General features: G+C 44.7%; 2 protein-coding genes across 8 annotated transcripts in view; one reads left to right on the top strand and one right to left on the bottom strand.

The window, feature by feature from the left end:
• The window catches only part of LOC408471 (brefeldin A-inhibited guanine nucleotide-exchange protein 3), a 17,421-nt gene extending 2,938 nt beyond the window's left edge, over positions 1-14,483 (bottom strand). Inside the window, exons 1-21 of one of the 3 annotated variants that reach the window (XM_006564862.3) lie at positions 14,236-14,483; positions 13,808-13,941; positions 13,403-13,537; positions 13,163-13,328; positions 12,817-12,946; positions 12,462-12,746; positions 12,158-12,391; positions 11,868-12,095; positions 10,140-10,516; positions 9,869-10,041; positions 9,635-9,797; positions 9,262-9,570; positions 8,957-9,179; positions 8,680-8,853; positions 8,174-8,582; positions 7,835-8,047; positions 6,892-7,765; positions 6,689-6,821; positions 5,561-5,789; positions 2,381-2,607; positions 106-1,819 (exon numbers count right to left, since the gene is read on the bottom strand). In XM_006564862.3, the coding sequence (XP_006564925.1) occupies positions 106-1,819; positions 2,381-2,607; positions 5,561-5,789; positions 6,689-6,821; positions 6,892-7,765; positions 7,835-8,047; positions 8,174-8,582; positions 8,680-8,853; positions 8,957-9,179; positions 9,262-9,570; positions 9,635-9,797; positions 9,869-10,041; positions 10,140-10,516; positions 11,868-12,095; positions 12,158-12,391; positions 12,462-12,746; positions 12,817-12,946; positions 13,163-13,328; positions 13,403-13,537; positions 13,808-13,941; positions 14,236-14,320 (6,615 nt within the window). In that variant the 5' untranslated portion in view covers positions 14,321-14,483. Of the gene's footprint in view, positions 1-105; positions 1,820-2,380; positions 2,608-5,560; positions 5,790-6,688; positions 6,822-6,891; positions 7,766-7,834; positions 8,048-8,173; positions 8,583-8,679; positions 8,854-8,956; positions 9,180-9,261; positions 9,571-9,634; positions 9,798-9,868; positions 10,054-10,139; positions 10,517-11,867; positions 12,096-12,157; positions 12,392-12,461; positions 12,747-12,816; positions 12,947-13,162; positions 13,329-13,402; positions 13,538-13,807; positions 13,942-14,235 lie in introns of all 3 variants that reach the window. The other 2 variants (XM_392019.7, XM_006564863.3) reach the window with 2 other exon arrangements.
• A 163-nt stretch (positions 14,484-14,646) lies between these two features.
• LOC410538 (probable C-mannosyltransferase DPY19L1) lies at positions 14,647-17,874 on the top strand. 5 transcript variants are annotated; one of them, XR_001705552.2, is made up of 9 exons: positions 14,647-14,898; positions 14,984-15,096; positions 15,182-15,319; positions 15,411-15,479; positions 15,637-15,972; positions 16,044-16,880; positions 16,967-17,129; positions 17,216-17,344; positions 17,442-17,874. XR_001705552.2 is itself a non-coding variant. In XM_394017.6 (9 exons), exons 1-9 carry the CDS (start codon positions 14,808-14,810, stop codon positions 17,653-17,655), a joined length of 2,076 nt encoding a protein of 691 aa, XP_394017.3. In that variant the 5' UTR covers positions 14,679-14,807; the 3' UTR covers positions 17,656-17,874. The 5 variants fall into 5 exon arrangements, 4 of the variants coding, with proteins under 4 accessions (XP_394017.3, XP_006564928.1, XP_016771706.1 ...); XM_394017.6 differs by having other exon boundaries at positions 14,679-14,898; positions 16,044-16,866; XM_006564865.3 differs by having other exon boundaries at positions 14,783-15,096; positions 15,395-15,479; positions 16,044-16,866.
• The last annotated feature ends 346 nt before the right edge of the window (positions 17,875-18,220 follow it).

The following is an 18,220-nucleotide window of genomic DNA, read 5'->3' on the forward strand; positions in this document are numbered from 1 at the left end:
TGCGAATAAAAATATACACATCGAATTTTACACATCTTCGAAAGAAAGAAAAAAAGATCCTGGGAAAAGAGAGGAAAATGCACGAAGAAGAAGTATATAACTCACCGACAAGGCAAGCGTCCAATCCAACACGGTGCTCAACATCTCCGCCCACGCGCCCCTGTGCGCCTCGCTATCTTTGAACACGTTGCTCCTCCTGTGGAACGTGGACGTCTCGTCGCCGCCTGGGCGATTCCCCTCGAGACACTCCTCGTCGTCCTCATCGCCCCTTCGAAGGAACGGATTCGTCCTGAATCCACGTTTGCTCCTCTCGTAGTCGCGCAACAGCTCGTCTATGTTGTCGAAGATCTTGGGCAGATCGTCCTCCCCTCCTAGGACCATCTTCTTCCCCGAGGAGGGAATTCTCGGGGAGAGGTCGAGATCGTTGGACGACCCGGACACCGTGGACCCGTTCTCCTCGCATTTCCTCAACTCCATCACCGATCTGCACCGCGTCGAGGCGTCCCTCGCCCCGTAACGCGACTCGACGGTTTCGTCGGTCGGCTCGAGGAATCTCAACGACCCCTTCCCCGGCAACAGGCAGGCGTCGCTCCTCCTCCTCTCCAACCTCTCCAACCTGCCGCTGTACGCGTCCACCTCGTCGTACGTTACGCCGCCTCCCTTGGTCGCCTTCAACTCCAGCACCGAGGAGTCGCCGAAAGAGTCGGCCGACTCGGCCCTCCTCAACGCTGGCCCGCCGAGCTTGTAGTACAGATTGTCCCTGGGATTGATCAGTCGTAGGGAGGCGGGCGTCGCCGAGTCGTACTTCCCGTCTATGTAACCCTCGCTCGAGGTGCCGCCGGATCTGTCGGGATACGCGACGGCCTTCTCCGTGACCGAGCCTAGCCTCGAGAGAGGCCTCGAGTCGTCGGTTTCAGGCTCGGATTGGGGGCCGGAATCGGTGGAGTACTCGACCGCCAGGTCGGACAATCTGAACGGTCTCGGATCGTCCTCGCATTCCGGGCCAAGCTCGTCCAATCCAGATTCGTCGTCCAGATTCGGGTTGTAGTTCTCGATGTCCTCCTCCTCCTGCTCCTCTTCCTCTTCTTCTTCCTCGTCGTCCTCGTCGTTCTCTTTCTCTTCATCGCGTAGATTCTCCTCGATCCTTCGAGTCTCTCCTCTTTGGAGATTTTCGTCGGAAGGGAGGAAGATCTGGACGGGAGCTGGAGTGGGAAGAACTCGGTTGTCGACGGAACTTGGAATCGGTTCCTTGCCGGTGATCTCTGGAAAATCGTCGGGTTGCGCTACGAGAAGGAATATCTTCCTTTCGGAGAAACTGTCCACCTTGGTGTGTCTGCCGTCCTCGTCCAATACGACCTCGACGTAGCTCTCGCAAAGCTCTTGGAACGTGGTCCTCAGTTGTCTCAGGTGTTTGGACAGTTTGCGGAGGGTGGGGTCTTTTTTGAAGGACGAAGGACGATCCCCTTGATCGTCGGCAGGGCTGCTCGAGGAGACGGTGAGGATCGTCTTCACGGTCTCCAAGCTAGCCCTAGCCTCCTCTATCTCGTACAGGCATAGTTCGAACAGGGTGACGATTTTGATGGTCCACGCAACCCCCGCTTGACGGTAGAGATTCGCCGGTTGGGGCAAGTTGGCCACCTTCTGGACCAGGAACTTCAAGCCGGGCCGGCAGTCGAACTTCAACGCGGTCGCGTAGGAGAGGTCCAGGGCCGAGAGGAAGATGTCCACGTGGTGGTTGGTCAGGTAAGGGAGGTAACCCGGCACGATCGATTTCGGCGATGTCGACGCGGCCGATTGGGGGGGTATGACGTTGGACAAGCTGAAATTTCGGGGCGGTGGAGACATTCGATGACTCGGTGATTAAGAGTTTATAAGGGCGAATGGAAGAAAGAAAAAAAGAAAGGAAGGAAGGAAGAAAGAAAAAAGGAAGAAAGAAAGAAAGAAAGGAAAGAAGAAAGGAAGAAAGAAAGGAAAGAAGAAAGGAAGAAAGAAAGAAAAAAAGAAAAGAAGAAAGAAAAAAGAAAGGAAGGAAGGAAAGAAGGAAGAAAGAAAGGAAAGAAGAAAGAAAGAAAGGAGGGAAAGAAGGAAGAAAGGAAGGAAAAAAGGAAAGAAGGAAGAAAGGAAAGAAGGAAGAAAGAAAGAAAATAAGAAAGGAAGGGAGAAGGAAAAAAGAAAGAAAAAAGAAAAGAAGGAAGAAAGAAAGACAGCAAGAAAAGAAGAAAGGAAGGAAGAAAGAAAGGAAGAAAGGAAGGAAGCAAGAAAGGAAAAAAGAAGAAAGGAAGGAAGAAAAAAAAAAGAAAAGAAGAAAGAAAGGAAGGAAGGAAGGAAGGAAGGATGGAAGGAAGGAAAGAAGGAAGAAAGAAAGAAAGATAGAGCTTACCTGGGGAAGGAAGAGTCAGGCCCTTGCAAAAGAACACTGGCGATGCAGTGAAGAAGCATCTGATGTACGAGGAGGCCGACGACCAATGCTCTGAGTTGTACTCTAACGATATAAAGATCGGGATTGAGCGTGGTACCCACCGAGGGTGGGTAGAGAAGGAAAACGTAGGATCTGTCGTCGGGCCGTCTCGAACTGTCTTCGGTGCGCTGTTCCTCCATGAGGAACACCTGAAGACAACAAGACGTTTCTTCAAATCTCTTTACTCGTCGCTCGTCCTTGAATTTTCATCGCACGATTCTTCTCGTAGATCCTCGACACGTATTTTTTCTTTTCTTTTCAATTATTCTCTCTCTCTCTTTCGAATTGAATTTATTTACACGGCAACGAATAGCAATAATAATAATTTTCGTCCGATTTCTTTCTCCTTCTCTCGTTTTATGCGTTGTATTCGATTCGAGAAGCTACAAAAGCAATCGTGCGCGATGCCTGAAAAACTGTTGCAAATGATATCGTACAAATGATGTGTGTGTACGTATACGTATATATATGTGTGTGTATGTATGCAACTAAAAAAAAAAAGATGGACGGACGCAGTGTTATCTTTCTTTTTTTTTTCTTTTTTTTTTGATGATGAATAAATCGCAAGATCGTCGTATCGGTGGTGGTTCTAGCTTCGACCTAAACGTGATTCGATTAATTCGGTCAGTCAGTAAACATGTGTGCATTCTACGAAAGCTGCAGCTTCTAGAATAGGTGTCGTATATCTCATCACGTACATATTATGTGACAGTGAAATTCTATGCCATGGACTCAAGCCATGGATTTTAATGGTGATATACGCAAGACCGTGCCAAGTTAAATTTAAATGATATCTCGGCCAACGACGGGGTCCTTCCTTGTTTTCGCTAATTATCTTTGTCGATCGATTATCGTCCGACGATGAACAACCTCTGATAAAAAGAAGAATAAAGATAAAGATCGAAATAAAAATAAAAAAAAAATAAAAAATTGTCCAGTCGAATCGAAGAAAAATAATAAATTTCTAAGAGGAGTATTTTGATAAAAGAAAGGGTCCAGGGAAGAGAGAGGAAAGGACCTCGTCGAAGAGGTTTCGTGCCTTCTACCAGCGAGTGCAAACATCTAAACGAAATGATCGATGACAAATCGTGTCGCTTCATCGTCGACAGGCATACTTCGATTCTTTCCCTCTTTCTCTTTATTTTTTTTCCCTCGCGCGCGCGCGTGTGTGTGTGTGTATAAATATACATATATACATATATACATATATATATATATATATATATATGATATTCATCGCGCAGGCCGATGAAGGAATAAAGGGTGCAATATAAGAACACGCAGTAAGAGCGAATGATAAAAGCATTCTGTATTTGACACATTCTGCATCGAACACATTCGAGCGGTACAAAAATACATTAAAACCACGAACGTGTTGACAAATGAACGCAGTCTAAGTCAAAGTACAAAGATTTTTTCATCCTTCTTTCTTTCTCGCCTGTCTTTTTTTTTTTCATTTTTTTTTTCCTTTCTTAACAAACATCTATATGCAAGTTTGCACAGTGGCATAGAATTTTAGAGATTTTTAAGAAAACGGTTTAAAACTTTTTTTCCCTTCTCTCTCTCTCTCTTTCTTTCTCTCTCTCTCTCTCTTTCTCTCCCTCTCATCCCTCGTCTCGTTGTCGCGATTCATTTTAAATCAAGTTATATGTGCTCAAATAACGGTCCCATATGGTCGAATGCTTTCTAATTCTACGCCACCGTATATGCGATTCAGCCATTCAGATGCTAGCTCAAACACACGCAAAAGCGCACGATTCACGAGGCACGTCGATTGCAAAAAGAAAAAAGAAAAGAAAAGAAAAAGAAAAAATAGAAAAATCTGTATCTAGAATAAAAATATTTAAGTTCGCGCAATGTCGCGTGAGGAATACTTTTCTTTCTTTCTTTCTTTCTCTCTTTTCTTCGTTTTTTTTTAAGGAACTATATATATATATATATATGAGCTTCTTAAGGCATATAGAAAAGCTGCGGTTGCAGTGAATCTTGAATCGCGAGAAAACGTGGCTCGAAAGCAGGCCTGTCGACAAACGACCACGTGTCACGAGGTTCTTTTTTTTTCTTTCGTTGTCTTTCTCTCGAATAAAACCGCGATGAATCGATAATTATTGCGAATCGAAAACTCTCTCTCTCTCTCTTTCTCTCCCTCTCTCTCTTTCCCTCTCTTTCTCCAATTAGAATCTTTTTTTTTTTTTTTTTTTTTTTCTTTTAAAATCGGTCGACAGAAGAAGAATCGATGCGATTACATTCTGTTTGTCTCTGTTTGCTCTTTCCTATTCATGTCTCTTATTTTTTTTTTCCTTTTCTCTCTTTATCTTTATTTTCTCTCTTCAGAGATTCTTTTTTTTTTATTTTTATTTTTTTTTTATTTTTCTTAAAATCCATGACGTGAGTTACCGTGGGCGGCTAAAGCCAATGGGGGCCCGTGTTCGACGTAGTGTTAGTGTAATCGAGGGGTGTCGTGTGCTGCCTACAACCAACGGAGTAGGAGGTAGTGTGCTGGTCGATCAGTGTCGTCTCAATGGTCATCGAATCCTGGAAAGGTGTCGTCGGCAGTGAAGCCGCATTCTGTCTCTTGATGGCGGACAATACCTCGCGCAGCTGGCTCACCTGAGAGCAAGTCAGGTCAGGAGGGCACCACGTGTCTCTCTCTTTCTCTCTCACACACACACAGATATACACACACACACAGAGGCAATCCTCGTCAATATACTTCTATGCTCTGTTAACGCTCTCTCGCTCGTACACCGAAATGAATAAAAATATATATATAAAATAAATAAATACAATACGAAACAGCCAATTCGCGGGAGAAAGTAAAAAAGTAACGAAGCGACGAAGGATTTGGATTGAAAGAAGAAGAAGGAAGAGAAACGAGGTTACAAGGTCACAAGGGGAGTAACGACGATTCGATTCGAACTCAGATGTTCCGGGGACGAAACAATGGGCGGCTGAGCCGAGCAAGTATTCGAGTGGCGAGTATGAGGGCACAGAGAAGCACAACGAACGTCAAACAGCCAGAATATCGTTATTTAATTACGAAACTTCCAGACAGAGAGAATATTATTGGAAGAAGGGAAAGAGACGTGAGTAGAGACGTACCTGAGCGGCGAGTTGTCGCAGCCTTTCCGACTCCTCCACCGTCGCATCCCGCCTCGCTGCAACCTTGACCTGTGCAACGTCCCCGTAAAACGACTCGGATCTCGGCGAGAAAGCCATGGTCAGCTGGTGCAACTCTTGAAGGGAATTCGAACAAGCCCGGTAACAAGCGACGCCGCACACCTCCCATTGTTCCGGGGTGAGGAGGGGGCCGCTGCTCACCAGGACGTGCCTGCGCAAACCGATCTTAGCCAGCGCGCCCAGGGAGGGAACGCAACATTTTTTTCCGCGTCGAATATATAGGAAAAGTGGATCGAAACGAAGGAAAAATCGTGGAGAGGAGGAGAAAAAAAAATTAGGTTGAGAGTGGGTGACTCTAAGATTTCAGATCAGGGATCCCGTTCAGTGCCATAGCCTCTCTCTCTCTCTCTCTCTAGCCTATCTGCCCGCGAACCTGTCCCGTTTTTAAACTCCGCGCACGCCTGTACATCGATACTCGCCGATCGACCCCGGCCCGGGATTGAATTACACACGCGGCCGTCCATGTGTGCGCGCGCGCCCGTGCAGTTTAATATGGAGAGAAAACGGACGAGAAAACGGCCCGCCGAGTTGGAGGAGGACGGAGGCCGAGATGCAGGCGGCTCCGTGCGAGTCGCTGGCACGACGCTCCGGGGGTGTCGAGTGTCGGTGGCTACCTTATCCCACCGGACAGCCTGTCAAGCTTCGTTATCATCTTACACGCACGCTACGCCCGTACCACGACCATACATCTAACTCCTCCGTCGATCGGCATTCCAACGTTACCTCCGCGTTATGATTCACCCTCTCTCTCTCTCTCTATTCTGAATTTTCCTTACGAAATCTACGACCGAATCTTATCGTATTTATATATTCGATTCCTCTCTTCGTTCTAGGAAGGAGAAGGAAAGAGCGCGTTTGGTGGAAAAAGTGGTGGAAGGAGGGGGAGGATGGATTCGCCTTGTTCGCGAATCAGTGATCTTAATTCGATGGTGAGTCATCGGCGATTGGTTGGATACAGAGACAAAGAGAGAGAGAGAGAGAGAGAGTTGGGAAGTCTGAGAGAAGGAAAGTTTCGAAAACTTCTGTTGGCACAACTGTTTCCCGACTTACCTGATACAGGCGCAACCTAGACGAGCTATGCTCTCGGTGGGTTGAACGACGCATTCCGCCATCACTAGTAACAATTGCTTCAACATGAGGGTAGTGGCCGATAGATAGGCGTCGTTTCGTACTACGTCCGCTCCTAAAATATCGATCGAGAAATTTATATCTCGGATTTCTACACGAGTATTCTTTTTATTTTCTTTTATCACCTTGCAAGTGCATCAAGTAATCGACGACGAGATCGGTGGTGAGGCCGCAGCACTGTTTAAAGTTAGGCGCAAAGTTGTCCCATCCTCTGAATATCTTGGACGTCCTTCTCAACCAATTCTGGACCATGGGCAGAAGAAGATGGTTGACGCAGTAGAGTCCAAATGTCGGTCCTGGGACGTTGAGGGTGTCCCTCAACAGATGGAACAAGGTCTCCAGTGTGTGCGGTTGGTAACGTTTAGGGCAGATCATGGTGGCGCTCGCCAAACCTTCGATCAGAATGTACCAGACTCTGAGTATACCGCTCGGCTTGTCCATGCTTTGCAGAGTGGTGATCGCGTGCACGTTGTCCATCAACACGTCGTGCGGCCTTTCGGGGATAGTTTCCTGCATGGATTCCGCGTGTTTGTCGAATCTGATCAATTCCGAGTTGGGTATCGTTGGATCGACGTATTGCGGTATGGTCGAGACCTGGATCCTCTGGGCCGAGTGAAAGATGGGGCAGGCCGGCATACCGTACATGGAAGCGAGGATGTCGCTACAGTTGAGAAGATACTTGAGACTCTCGACGCATAGCCTCATCCTACGGGATTCGACCGCGTCGATCTGTTCCTGCTCGTCCTGGTGGCCGCCGTCCGCGTCCCCGATCCCCCGCACGTGCTTCAACAGGCACAGGATGCAATCTAGCGCCGCGTTCGCGAACACGAGCGTGTTGTCCGTTGACAGAAACACCCTGAACACCTCGAGGAGGGGGGCGGACTCGACGGAATCTGAATTGCCGACCGAAGCTACGCGTAGCGCGCCGAACAGAGGCCGCCACCCGGATCGTATCTCGGTCCTGTTCGTCTCCACAAACTCGCAGATGCAGCTGACGATCTGGAAGGGATTCGCAACCGCTTTTTGGAACGATTCCAAGTTGGACGTGACCGATTCCGCTCAACTCACTTGATCTTGAACGTCGCTGTCGCAAAGTTCCAGGCACAATAGGTTCTCGAAAGGTTTGAAGAGCGCCTCGTTGAAGTGGAAGTGGGGTAATTCCATTTGCTCGTTCAACAAAGCCGCCATCGAGTCGTGAATGCATTGCACCGCCTTCTTCGAGATGCCACGGTCCTTGTGGCAAGCTGCCTCCATAAAGTGCGGCCCCAGGATACTCCAGACCTGAAAGATTTCCAACGTTTCATCCTTCCACTTCTCGAGAGAACTCGAAAGGGGGACTCGTCTCTTTTTCTCTCTCTCTCTTTCTCTCTCTCTATCTATCTATCTATCTTCCTCTCTTTCTCTCACCCTCATTATATGGATCAGAGGCCTTCCACTCTTCACACACTTCAACATCACTTCCCCTAATCGAGCCAGAAGAAGCACGTTCATTTCGTTCTCTCTCGGCTTACTCCTTCTCCACCAGAATCTCTTATTGTCTTTGGATCCGTCCGTCGTCTTGAACAACTGGGCTTTGCTCGCCTTGCACAGAGCGGTGAGGAACAAGCACAACGCTTTCAGGTTTAATTTCAACGCCGCGTTCTCGAACAATCTGTCCACTTGTTGGGACAACACGCAGATGATCTTTGCCGCGTAATCAGCGGGAAGGATCCCGTTGAATTGACCGTCAGCGTTCGATTCTTGAATTATTTCTGGAATCGTGTCCGTGCTGGAATTGTGGGTGTACGGGCTTGATAGGAAACTGTATACGTCCACGCTGAAAAAATTTAAAATTTTTTTTTTTTCTTTTTCGATAATAAATCGTCACGTCCATCCATCACACAAGTGTTAATCTTTGCGGACGACGTTTTTACCAAGTCTCCTCTTCCTCGATTATGTTGAAGTTAAGCTTCAACCTATCCTGACTCCCTTTCGGATCCCCGCTCGAATTCTCCTTCTTATCCTTCTTCTGCTGGGTCTTTGGCAACGATGGATTCTGATTTCTCCCGAAGAAATCGTGTTCCAATTTGCTCACATACAAACAGCACCTTTTTTTTTTTTTTAAAAAAAACATCGAATTATCAATTTAACTCGAGAAGATGATCTCGACGAAAGATCGATCGAATAGGAAATAGTTAAAAAATATCGTACGTGAAAACGTGAGGCCAACAATCGCTACCGTGGCTTCCGAGCTCCAAACCTTTGCCCAAAAGTACGTCCATGCTCAACGCGTGCGACGTGTGAATATTGGTCGCCCTGTTTTGCAATTTCAACCGTAGAACGTCCTTCGTTCTCGTGATTTTCGAGATTGACTGCTCCGTGCAGGCTGCTTTCACAAGCAAGGCGAATATGGAACCGCATCGATTCTGCAAACCTGAATAGAGCCAAAACGAAGAAGGGAAAGAATCAGTCGAATTAAACTAATCGATCGAAAAGATTAGAGATGAGATACCGACCGAGTATGTTGCTGAGAATAGCTGCCTTGTGAAGACCTTCCAAAGACAGGATCACGGTATCCCTGACGCCTCGCCTACCACCGTCTCTGCTGAGAATTCCCTTGTTGTTCTGCTCCTTGGGGGGGTTCAATCCTGTGGTCAAAACTGTCATCATGCTTCCCCAACAACACGTCAACACTCTCCTCGACAACTTGGCCCCGGCTTCCGCCTCCGGTGTTGGCTCGCTCCGAGACAACTGAGCTTTCTCCAATCTTATGTAGTCGGACAAAAGCTGCCCGCCCCTCTGACTCCCGGGAATCCCATCCACGTCTTGAAATCAAAGATTCCTCTATTATATCACTGTACTGTCTTCTCGAAAGAAGGATTCGCTCACCGGTTAACACGTTTATCAGGGCGCTGTTCTCCGTGTAGTGCGGATTGTAACCGCACTTTTCGAGCAGATTACAGGCCAAGACTTGTTGATACAGCTCGGACAACCAGGTAGCCGAAAGATATACCAGAACTCCGGACCCGTGCACCTCCTCTACGAATTGTTCCTAAGAAAGAAAAGAGAAAAGAAGTTGAAATAAGCATAAGAGAAAATTAATACGAGAGAATGGATGGATACCTCGCTTATAGGAACCTGACGATTATCCTCGTGATAGTAATTGATCCTGATCAACTTGAGGTTGAGCAGCAGAGCCGCATACGTGGCGAGGTAAATCCCATCGGCGTTCATTATCGTGATAAGGGCGCACGAGTCGGTGCTCGTGTCCGTCTGTTCCTGCATCTTTTGCTGGGCTGTGAAAACACCTGTGAAAATTACGAGGAACAAATTCCTTCATCTCTCGAAGGGATAAAAGTTTCGTCAGTTTCTTGCTTCTGAGATGAAATCGTACCCTGGCAATATTCCGAGGCAAAGTTCTGAAGAGCCTCGTCGACCTCTATATTGCTTCTCAGCGACAAAACCATGGGTATGAGGTCGCTTTTCAACGTTCTCACGAATTTTCTCGCGTTGTGCCTCTCCATGTCCACGTTGCACTCGTCTGCCACCTGGCGGCCCACGTGAAGGCATTTCGGCAGCTTCTCCAACCTCAATCTTTCCCTCTCGTTCTCTATCGCGTAGTCGTTGTCCTCCAGGCTGTTCTCCTCTTGAATCTCGTCGGACTCGTTTTGAGGGCCCTCGGTGTCCGTCGAGTCGCCGTCCTCGGACGGGCCGTGACCCGACGAGTCCGAGTCTGACCCTATCCCCTTCTTCATCAGCTCCAATTGCTCCCTGAAAGGCACAGTCGATAATCAAGTTCTTTTAACTGTGTTCCTGTTATTTATTTATTTACGATTTATTGGGTTGGCAACTAAGTAATTGCGGATTTCACTCATAGATTGTTTCAGATGAATTTTTAGGTTTGCTGGCGTAGTCCAAATGTAAAACGCATTTTGTTATTTGATAGTTGGCAATTCAGCTGTCAATCGGTAAAAAAAGTATTTTGATCGGTTGCGTTGTTTTCGTTTGGCGTTCGTTGAAAAATGGAAAATCAAAAGGAACATTATCGTCATATTTTGCTTTTTTATTTCCGCAAAGGGAAAAACGCATCGCAAGCTCGCAAAAAGTTATGCGCTCTTTATGGCGACGAAAAGAACTTAAAAGAACGGCAATGTCAAAATTGACAAAGGAAGACGAAAAACGCTCTGGTCGTCCAGTTGAAGTCGATGACGACCTAATCGAAGCGATAATCGATTCGGATCGTCACAGTATAACTCGTGAGATTGCAGAGAAGCTTCATGTATCGCATACATGCATTGAAAACCACTTAAAACAATTTGGCTATGTTCAAAAACTCGGTACATGGGTTTCTCACGAACTGAAAGAAAAGCATTTAATGCAACGCATTAACAGCTGCGATTTGCTAAAGAAACGATGAATGAAAATGATCCATTTTTAAAACGACCGATAACTGGCGATGAAAAATGGGTTGTTTGCAACAATATCAAGCGGAAAAGATGGTGGAGCAGGCCATGTGAACCAGCTCAAACAACATCAAAAGCTGGTATTCATCGAAAGAAGATTTTGTTATCAGTTTGGTGGGATTACAAAGGAATTGTCTATTTTGAACTCTTATCACCCAACCGAACGATCAATTCTGTTGTCTACATTGAATAACTAATGAAATTAAACAATGCAGTTGAAGAAAAGCGGCCCGAATTGACAAATCGAAAAGGTGTTGTATTCCATCATGCAAGATCACACACATCTTTGATCACTTGGCAAAAATTATTAGAGCTTGGTTGGGATGTTTTGCCACATCCACCATATAGTCCTGACCTTGCACCATCCGATTACTTTTGTTTCGATCTTTACAAAACTCCTTGAATAGTAAAAATTTCAATAACGATGATGATATCAAATCGTACTTGATTCAGTTTTTTGCTAATAAAAACCACAAGTTTTATGAACGTGGGATTACGATGCTGCCTGAAAGATGGCAAAAGGTGATTGATCAAAACGGGCAACACGTTACAGAATAAAGTTATTTAGTTCCATGAAAAAATTGTCTTTGATTTTCTAAAAAAAATCCGTAATTACTTAGTTAGCCAACCCAATAGTTTCATAGGATTGGAAAATTCACCTGTAGGTTTTCGGCAACCGTGCCATGCTTTGATAAGTCAAAGGACCTTTGTAGTCGCAAGACTCCAAATCCTCGTACAAACTGTTGATCGTGCACGTGTACGTGTGATTAATCGCCTTCCCCTCGCACAATTCCTGGAGGGCGGAGAGCATCGCGACCACGCAAGACACGCTGGCGTGCAACGTGCTCAAACCGCCGTTTGTCGACTCCTCGATCGAGTCCATCGCTCTATTACAGATTATCAACTATATATCTCATCGAAATTAAAGAATCGATAACTTTATTCTTACAGTCTCATCAGAGCCATGTCGCTCTGAATGTGGCTGGACTTGTCCTCCTCGACGAGCAACGGGCCGGCAAAGTCCACCATCCGGCTTGGGCTTCGTAAAAGTTCCTTCAAAGCTTTCAGAGGTTCCAAACGTTGCTGGGGCGGGGGATAGAGCAACATCCTGTGGAACACCGACTCTAAGACGGGGCGAAGGGGGCCCACGCATCCCACCAATCGGACCAACTCCGTCCCGATACTGTCGAGGAGAAAAGGAAAGAGAGATGGAATTTTGAAAAATTCAAAAATTCACGAATTAACCCCCTAACCTGTAAACGGTCTTGGCCTGGTGGCTGTCGAAGCTCAAGGACGTGGCCAAGTATCCGGATCCTCTCCCGATCTCGTTTTCCTTCCCCTCCCTCGAGGTGAAGGTCTTGTCGACCCTCGGTGTGCCGAGGAACGCTATCAACGCGGGACAAAACTTTTGCCACAGGAAGGTGGTGAAATGGCCGTTCGTGTGTATTTTCTGGGGCAGGGATGAGATTAAAGTGTGCAGACACTCCAACAGGAACACAACCGTGTTCCCGTTCCTTCCGTTGCTGGGATAAGATTTTCTAAAGTTACGTTTTCTTTTTTTTTCTTTTCTTTGCAAAGACTTGTTTCTTTTTCTTTTATTTTTCTTACTTTTGAGCCTCGTCCAACTTGCTACAGATGTACTGAAGTATAGGCAGAGCTTCGTTGAAACAGGAGACACCTCTTTCCCACAAGTTTTTATTCTTCTTCGCGTTCTCGTCCATCTCCTGGCATTCCTCGTCTGATGAAAAATATTCGCGAAAGTGTTTCTTAAACTTTTAATCTCTTAAACTTTTAATTGATGTTTAACCGGAGGAATTTGAAACTCGCGGTCACGCGAGCCTAAGATTTCGATCGATCAAACTTTCGTCCCGAGTTCCGTGACAGTGATGACGACCATTATATTGCAGCACGGAATGATAAGGAAGAAGGAGGAAGGAAAGAAGGAATTGCTTACCTAGGAACAAGCAGAACGATCGCAACGTTTGACTGGTTGCAGCTTGAGCGGCGGTCCTCACAGCTTGATTCCCATTTTCGAAAGCCTCGCAGCAGGTAGTGAGAATGGCGATTATTAAACGACCGTTCATTGTCCAGTAAGAAGAGCAGGCCACTTGTAACAGAACCTGGAAAAAATTGGAAAGGGAGAAAAAAAGGGTGGGAAATTTGTTTCCTTTCATTTCGAATTAATTTCGCTCACTTTCAGCATGTCCGTCTGCGTGTCGTCCGATTGCGATAACATGGAACTCATCGCGTGCAACATTTGTGCGGGTAGCCAGAGGGAATCGTCTTCTGGCTCGTACGGTGACTGGAATCTGTCGTCCCTTAACATTTTCTGAATTCGAAAGAAAAAAAAAAAAAGAAAAAAATATCGGATGAATAAATAGGAATCTGATTTCGAAAAAACGTTTAATATTGATTTTGGGATAGAAGAATTTTACACAACCGTGTCACAGCCGTGTCGTAGATATCAATTTTCGCCTTTTATCGCTTCCCAACAGCGGATGCGACAATTTACATGTACGCGATACGTGTAAAGTAGCGCAATATGGGAAGTAGGGAAGAAAAGAAAAAGAAAAGAATATTGGACGAAAATTGGGCTCACGTGTAATCCCGACAGGCCAAAAGCAACGAATTTGCTCCTCTTCGTCTCCAGTGCTAGCTGAAAGGCGTGTAGACATTTTGCTCGCAGCTCGTGAGGTGGATCGCGTAACAACCCTTGCTGTTTGTCCAGGAAGTCTGCAGAAATTCACGTAAATTCACGGAAATGGAATATCTTTCTCCACGAATTACGAGTTGTTTCGAGTCGTATGTTATATTAAAAGTAAAAGTAAGTTTATTATTGTTTCTTGAGAGGTGAGATTATAATCGGATTCGAATTAATGGAAATGGTGGGTGGGTAATAAATTGATGGAAGAGCGTAACAAAGTGTTCGTTCGGAACACGTCTTCGAACGAAATGGGACAAGTGTGAAAGTTGAACGGAATGAAATGCGTGGAATAAAGAATGAGGGGATCTTTTGAATCGACTCACCGTACGCTTCCTGCGCTGATTTCCGCAAATTTTGTAATTTTGCATTGCTCGATTCTCGGACGATCTGCAGCAGGAGATCCTCCATGTCACGGTGGACTAACACGCGACTGATCGATAACGGGAGTGCACGCTTGGCTGTACGCGCGCATCCAGGGCCGTAGAAACTGTTTCAGAGTCAAATTTATTTCCCTCTTATCGAGGATTGAACGGCTATTCGAATTCTCAGTATTTTTTTTTTTAGCACGCAACGATAATTCAACGATTGTCAAAATTCAAACAATTTTTTTTTTTCTTGAAAAATAAATTACACCTGTTCGTTACAATTGTCGAGATATTTTGCGTTTTATAAACGAATCGTGTTTACGATTGCGACACTTACCATCGTCATTTTATAATCTTTTTAAAAAGTTGACGTAAAATTTCATGTTCTCATATGTAACCTTTTCCACGAGAAAAATCAATCAAATTCAAATAGATTTTTCGATTGATCGAAAAGTAAAGTTTCAAATCGCACGAATGATGGCGCGCGAATAGCTGCGGTCACGTGACACTGGTTCATTTGGCTTCCAAAGATGGCGGCGGAAAGTGACAAGAGGCATAAGAGTGTCGAAAAATTGTGCCGTAAACGAGTGACTTTCTACGAATTAGCTGTGGATCTCATAGGTACAAGCCTCCTCGCGAAAGAAGAAGGCTAATTGTGTGGTTTCCTGTCAGTGTTATCATAAAATCATCTCGTCTCCCGTGACAGGTTTGGCATTTGGCTTGTTTCATCATTGGCATGTGTCTACGCTATTCGAAAATGACCGGCATTTCTCGCATCTGTCCGAAATCGAGAGAGAAATGTCTTTTCGCACGGAAATGGTACAAGTTTCGAATGAATGATATCGACAAATTGACGAAATATTCGTGGAGATAACCAGGTATGTTTTGTTTATTTTCTGTTCAGGGGATGTATTACTCTTATTACAAGACGATCGCGGAATCGAAAACATTTATGGACGGGCTGAGAAAAATTAGCCACGATAATATTTCGGAATATGGGAACGTTATCAACGCGGCTAGAAAATATAGCTTGCTACCAGAGGTATTGTATTCTATGACGAACATTGCTTACTTTGGTTAGGTTATTGGACAACAAAGATTGAAATGTATAAGATAGAATTGATCATTTACAGTTAGTTGCTGGATATCTTTATCATTGTGCCAAGAATTTGGGGCTTATATCTATAGAGCAGTGTTGGCAAGTGAGATTCATTTTCGTTAGATTTTGTATACAGAGTCATACATTTTATTTAATATTTATCCAAAGATCTTTATGGATCTTACAGACTCTGTATGCATAAAGCAATGCAATGTGAGTATCTTCTTCTTATGGGAGAACTAGAAAAGAATCACTTTCAGATAGAAAGAGGAGAAGGTTTGTCACCGGTAACCAGTTGCGAGGGTCTAGGCGTCCCAGTTTATTTCTATTTGGAAATTGTTTGGACTTCCACAATACTTACAGTAGCTATACTATTCTATTATGCCACTTTCCTTGGCAACAGCCTGTACAGTGGATTCATAGCAGTGCTTCTCTTCTTTTATAACCATAATGAATGTACTCGTGTACAGTGGTCTCCACCATTGAGAGAAAGTTTCGCGTACCCTGTTTTACTATGTCAAATGTATACGTTGACTCTGATCCTTAGAGAGGGTACTCAACAGAGCACGCAGAAAATACCAAAAGACTTACTTCAGGTGTGTTGAGACGTATCAAATAGATTGGAACATTTTTGCACAAAGTAACAAGAAATTTCATTTTATTTCAGAAAATGGGCATGGCGACGATAATTAGTTTATGTTGTTGGCAATTTTCTCATTTCGTATTCATCACGCAAATCGTCGCCCTCTTGATATTAAAATGGATGAAAATAATCTCGAACGATCTTTACAGATCTATTTCCAAAGTTCACGGTTGGTCCATCGTGATAGCAATGGGTATCACCGACAGTTTCCCCTTGCTTTTCTCTATGTACTTGTGTCTCTTGTTCGTTAGCAACGCTTTAAACGTAACGGAGAAATTGACCAAATTTATCGGCACGAAACTGCAAACGTTCCTCGAAATAGTTTTCACGATCTTGTGCACAGCGTACTTAAAATCGATCTACGCCTTGTTATACGAAGACACGGCGCACGTGTTCAATTTACTTAAAACGAAACTGATCGGTTACAAAGATTTTCACACGATGCTGTACACGTGCTCCCCAGAATTCGATTTCCTTCAGTACAGAAGCTACGAGGCGATCATAAAAACCTTACTTCTGCCGTCTGCCATTCTCGCCGGAATGCTGGTCATCTATTTTTGGTACAGAAATTACAAAATCAAAGGGTATCCTAAATGCATAGAAGCGGATCTGGCGTACAACGGGTTGCAGACCGGAGCCTTCATTATCATGGCGGTTTTTATCATGAGATTGAAACTGTTTATGAATCCTCATCTGTGTATAATAGCCGGCACGATATGCGCCAACAGATATCTGGAGAAACTCGGTATAAAGAGAAAGATAACCAAGACCGCCATTATAGTTCTATTGATGTCCGCGATATCTTACCACGGATTAGAAATACTGCAGGAAGAGCGAAGCGTTATGGGTAACTATATTATGGTAAAGAAAAGAAAGAAAGAAAAAAAATTCAGTGTTAAATATAAACCTTTCTTTATCGCTTCATCTTTTTCATCGTGGTAATCAAGGCGAGTACAGCGACATCGAGCAAGAGGAACTATTCGAATGGATCAAGAAGAATACACCCGAACACGCTGTGTTTGCCGGGAAGATGTCTTTGATGGCGAATTTGATGCTCTCCACGGGAAGGCCGATCGTCAATAATCCTTACTACGAGAGCAAAGAGATGAGGTATATAAAGCTTGCCTATTCCCTTGGATCGTAACGTCCTATATATATATCATAGTTTTCATATTTATTATCCTCCTGGTTTCCAGAGATCGGACTATGAAAGTTTACGAGGTGTTCAGCAGAAAAGACGTCACATCCGTATACGTCACGCTTAGGAACTTGCAGGTCGGATACGTGATTCTAGAGGCATCGATGTGCTTCGGCTACGCAAATTTGTAATGAAATATTTTAGTAAATTCGTTAAAATTAATCAACGCAATATTTTTTTTAAAACCGTTGAACACACAGGTTAGAATTTTTGGATTTTTTCAGGCCATCGCAGTGCCAAATGATCGACTTGTGGGATCTGGTGGACAACGGAGTGGCGAAGGCTGCTGGAAAGCAACCCGTGTGCCCGATGCTGTTTCGAGGGAACGCTTACCCTTTCAAACGATCGTTCGTGAATAATCGTTACGTTGTTCTGCAACTCGATTATTCCTACTGCGTGGAATTGAAACCGAACAATTCCCTTAATTACCAGTCTTGAACTGGTAATTGTGATCTAATATGACAAATACCTCGCCGATACTGCAGAGAATATTTTTTTCCCAAAAGAGAGGCAATTATGTATGATACTTATATATATATATATATATATTTTTTTTTTAAGAACAATGACTCGTTGAGATGAGCCAAAGTAATTTTGTTAAAAAAAAGTTAGAACTGCGAATAAAAAAAAATGTTAACTACGTTCCTGTAAAGTCCACATCTTCGTTTTCCTTCGTGTCCCTGTGTCTTCCCCCGTGGCATCTTGGCACGCTTCGTCGAGAGAAGCAATGCTCGACTCAACTTCAAACTCCTGCCTTTACGTAAGAACGAAACTTTTTGCTTTATATAACTTGGCACGAGTAAAGGAGCCTCCGCAACAAGAACACAGCACTCTCCCGTATGAACGATAATAACACCGTCTATATTACGGTAAAATTTGTTGTCTTTTTCTTTTTTCCTTTTTTTTTTTTTTCTTTTCTTTTCACGAAAGTTGGTCGAATTTCACGAGACAGTTATCAGCGCGAGAAACGACGACGACGACGACGACGACGGGAGGAGAAACG

Source organism: Apis mellifera, linkage group LG14 (genome assembly GCF_003254395.2).
Source record: "Apis mellifera strain DH4 linkage group LG14, Amel_HAv3.1, whole genome shotgun sequence".
NCBI classification, from domain to species: domain Eukaryota; kingdom Metazoa; phylum Arthropoda; class Insecta; order Hymenoptera; family Apidae; genus Apis; species Apis mellifera.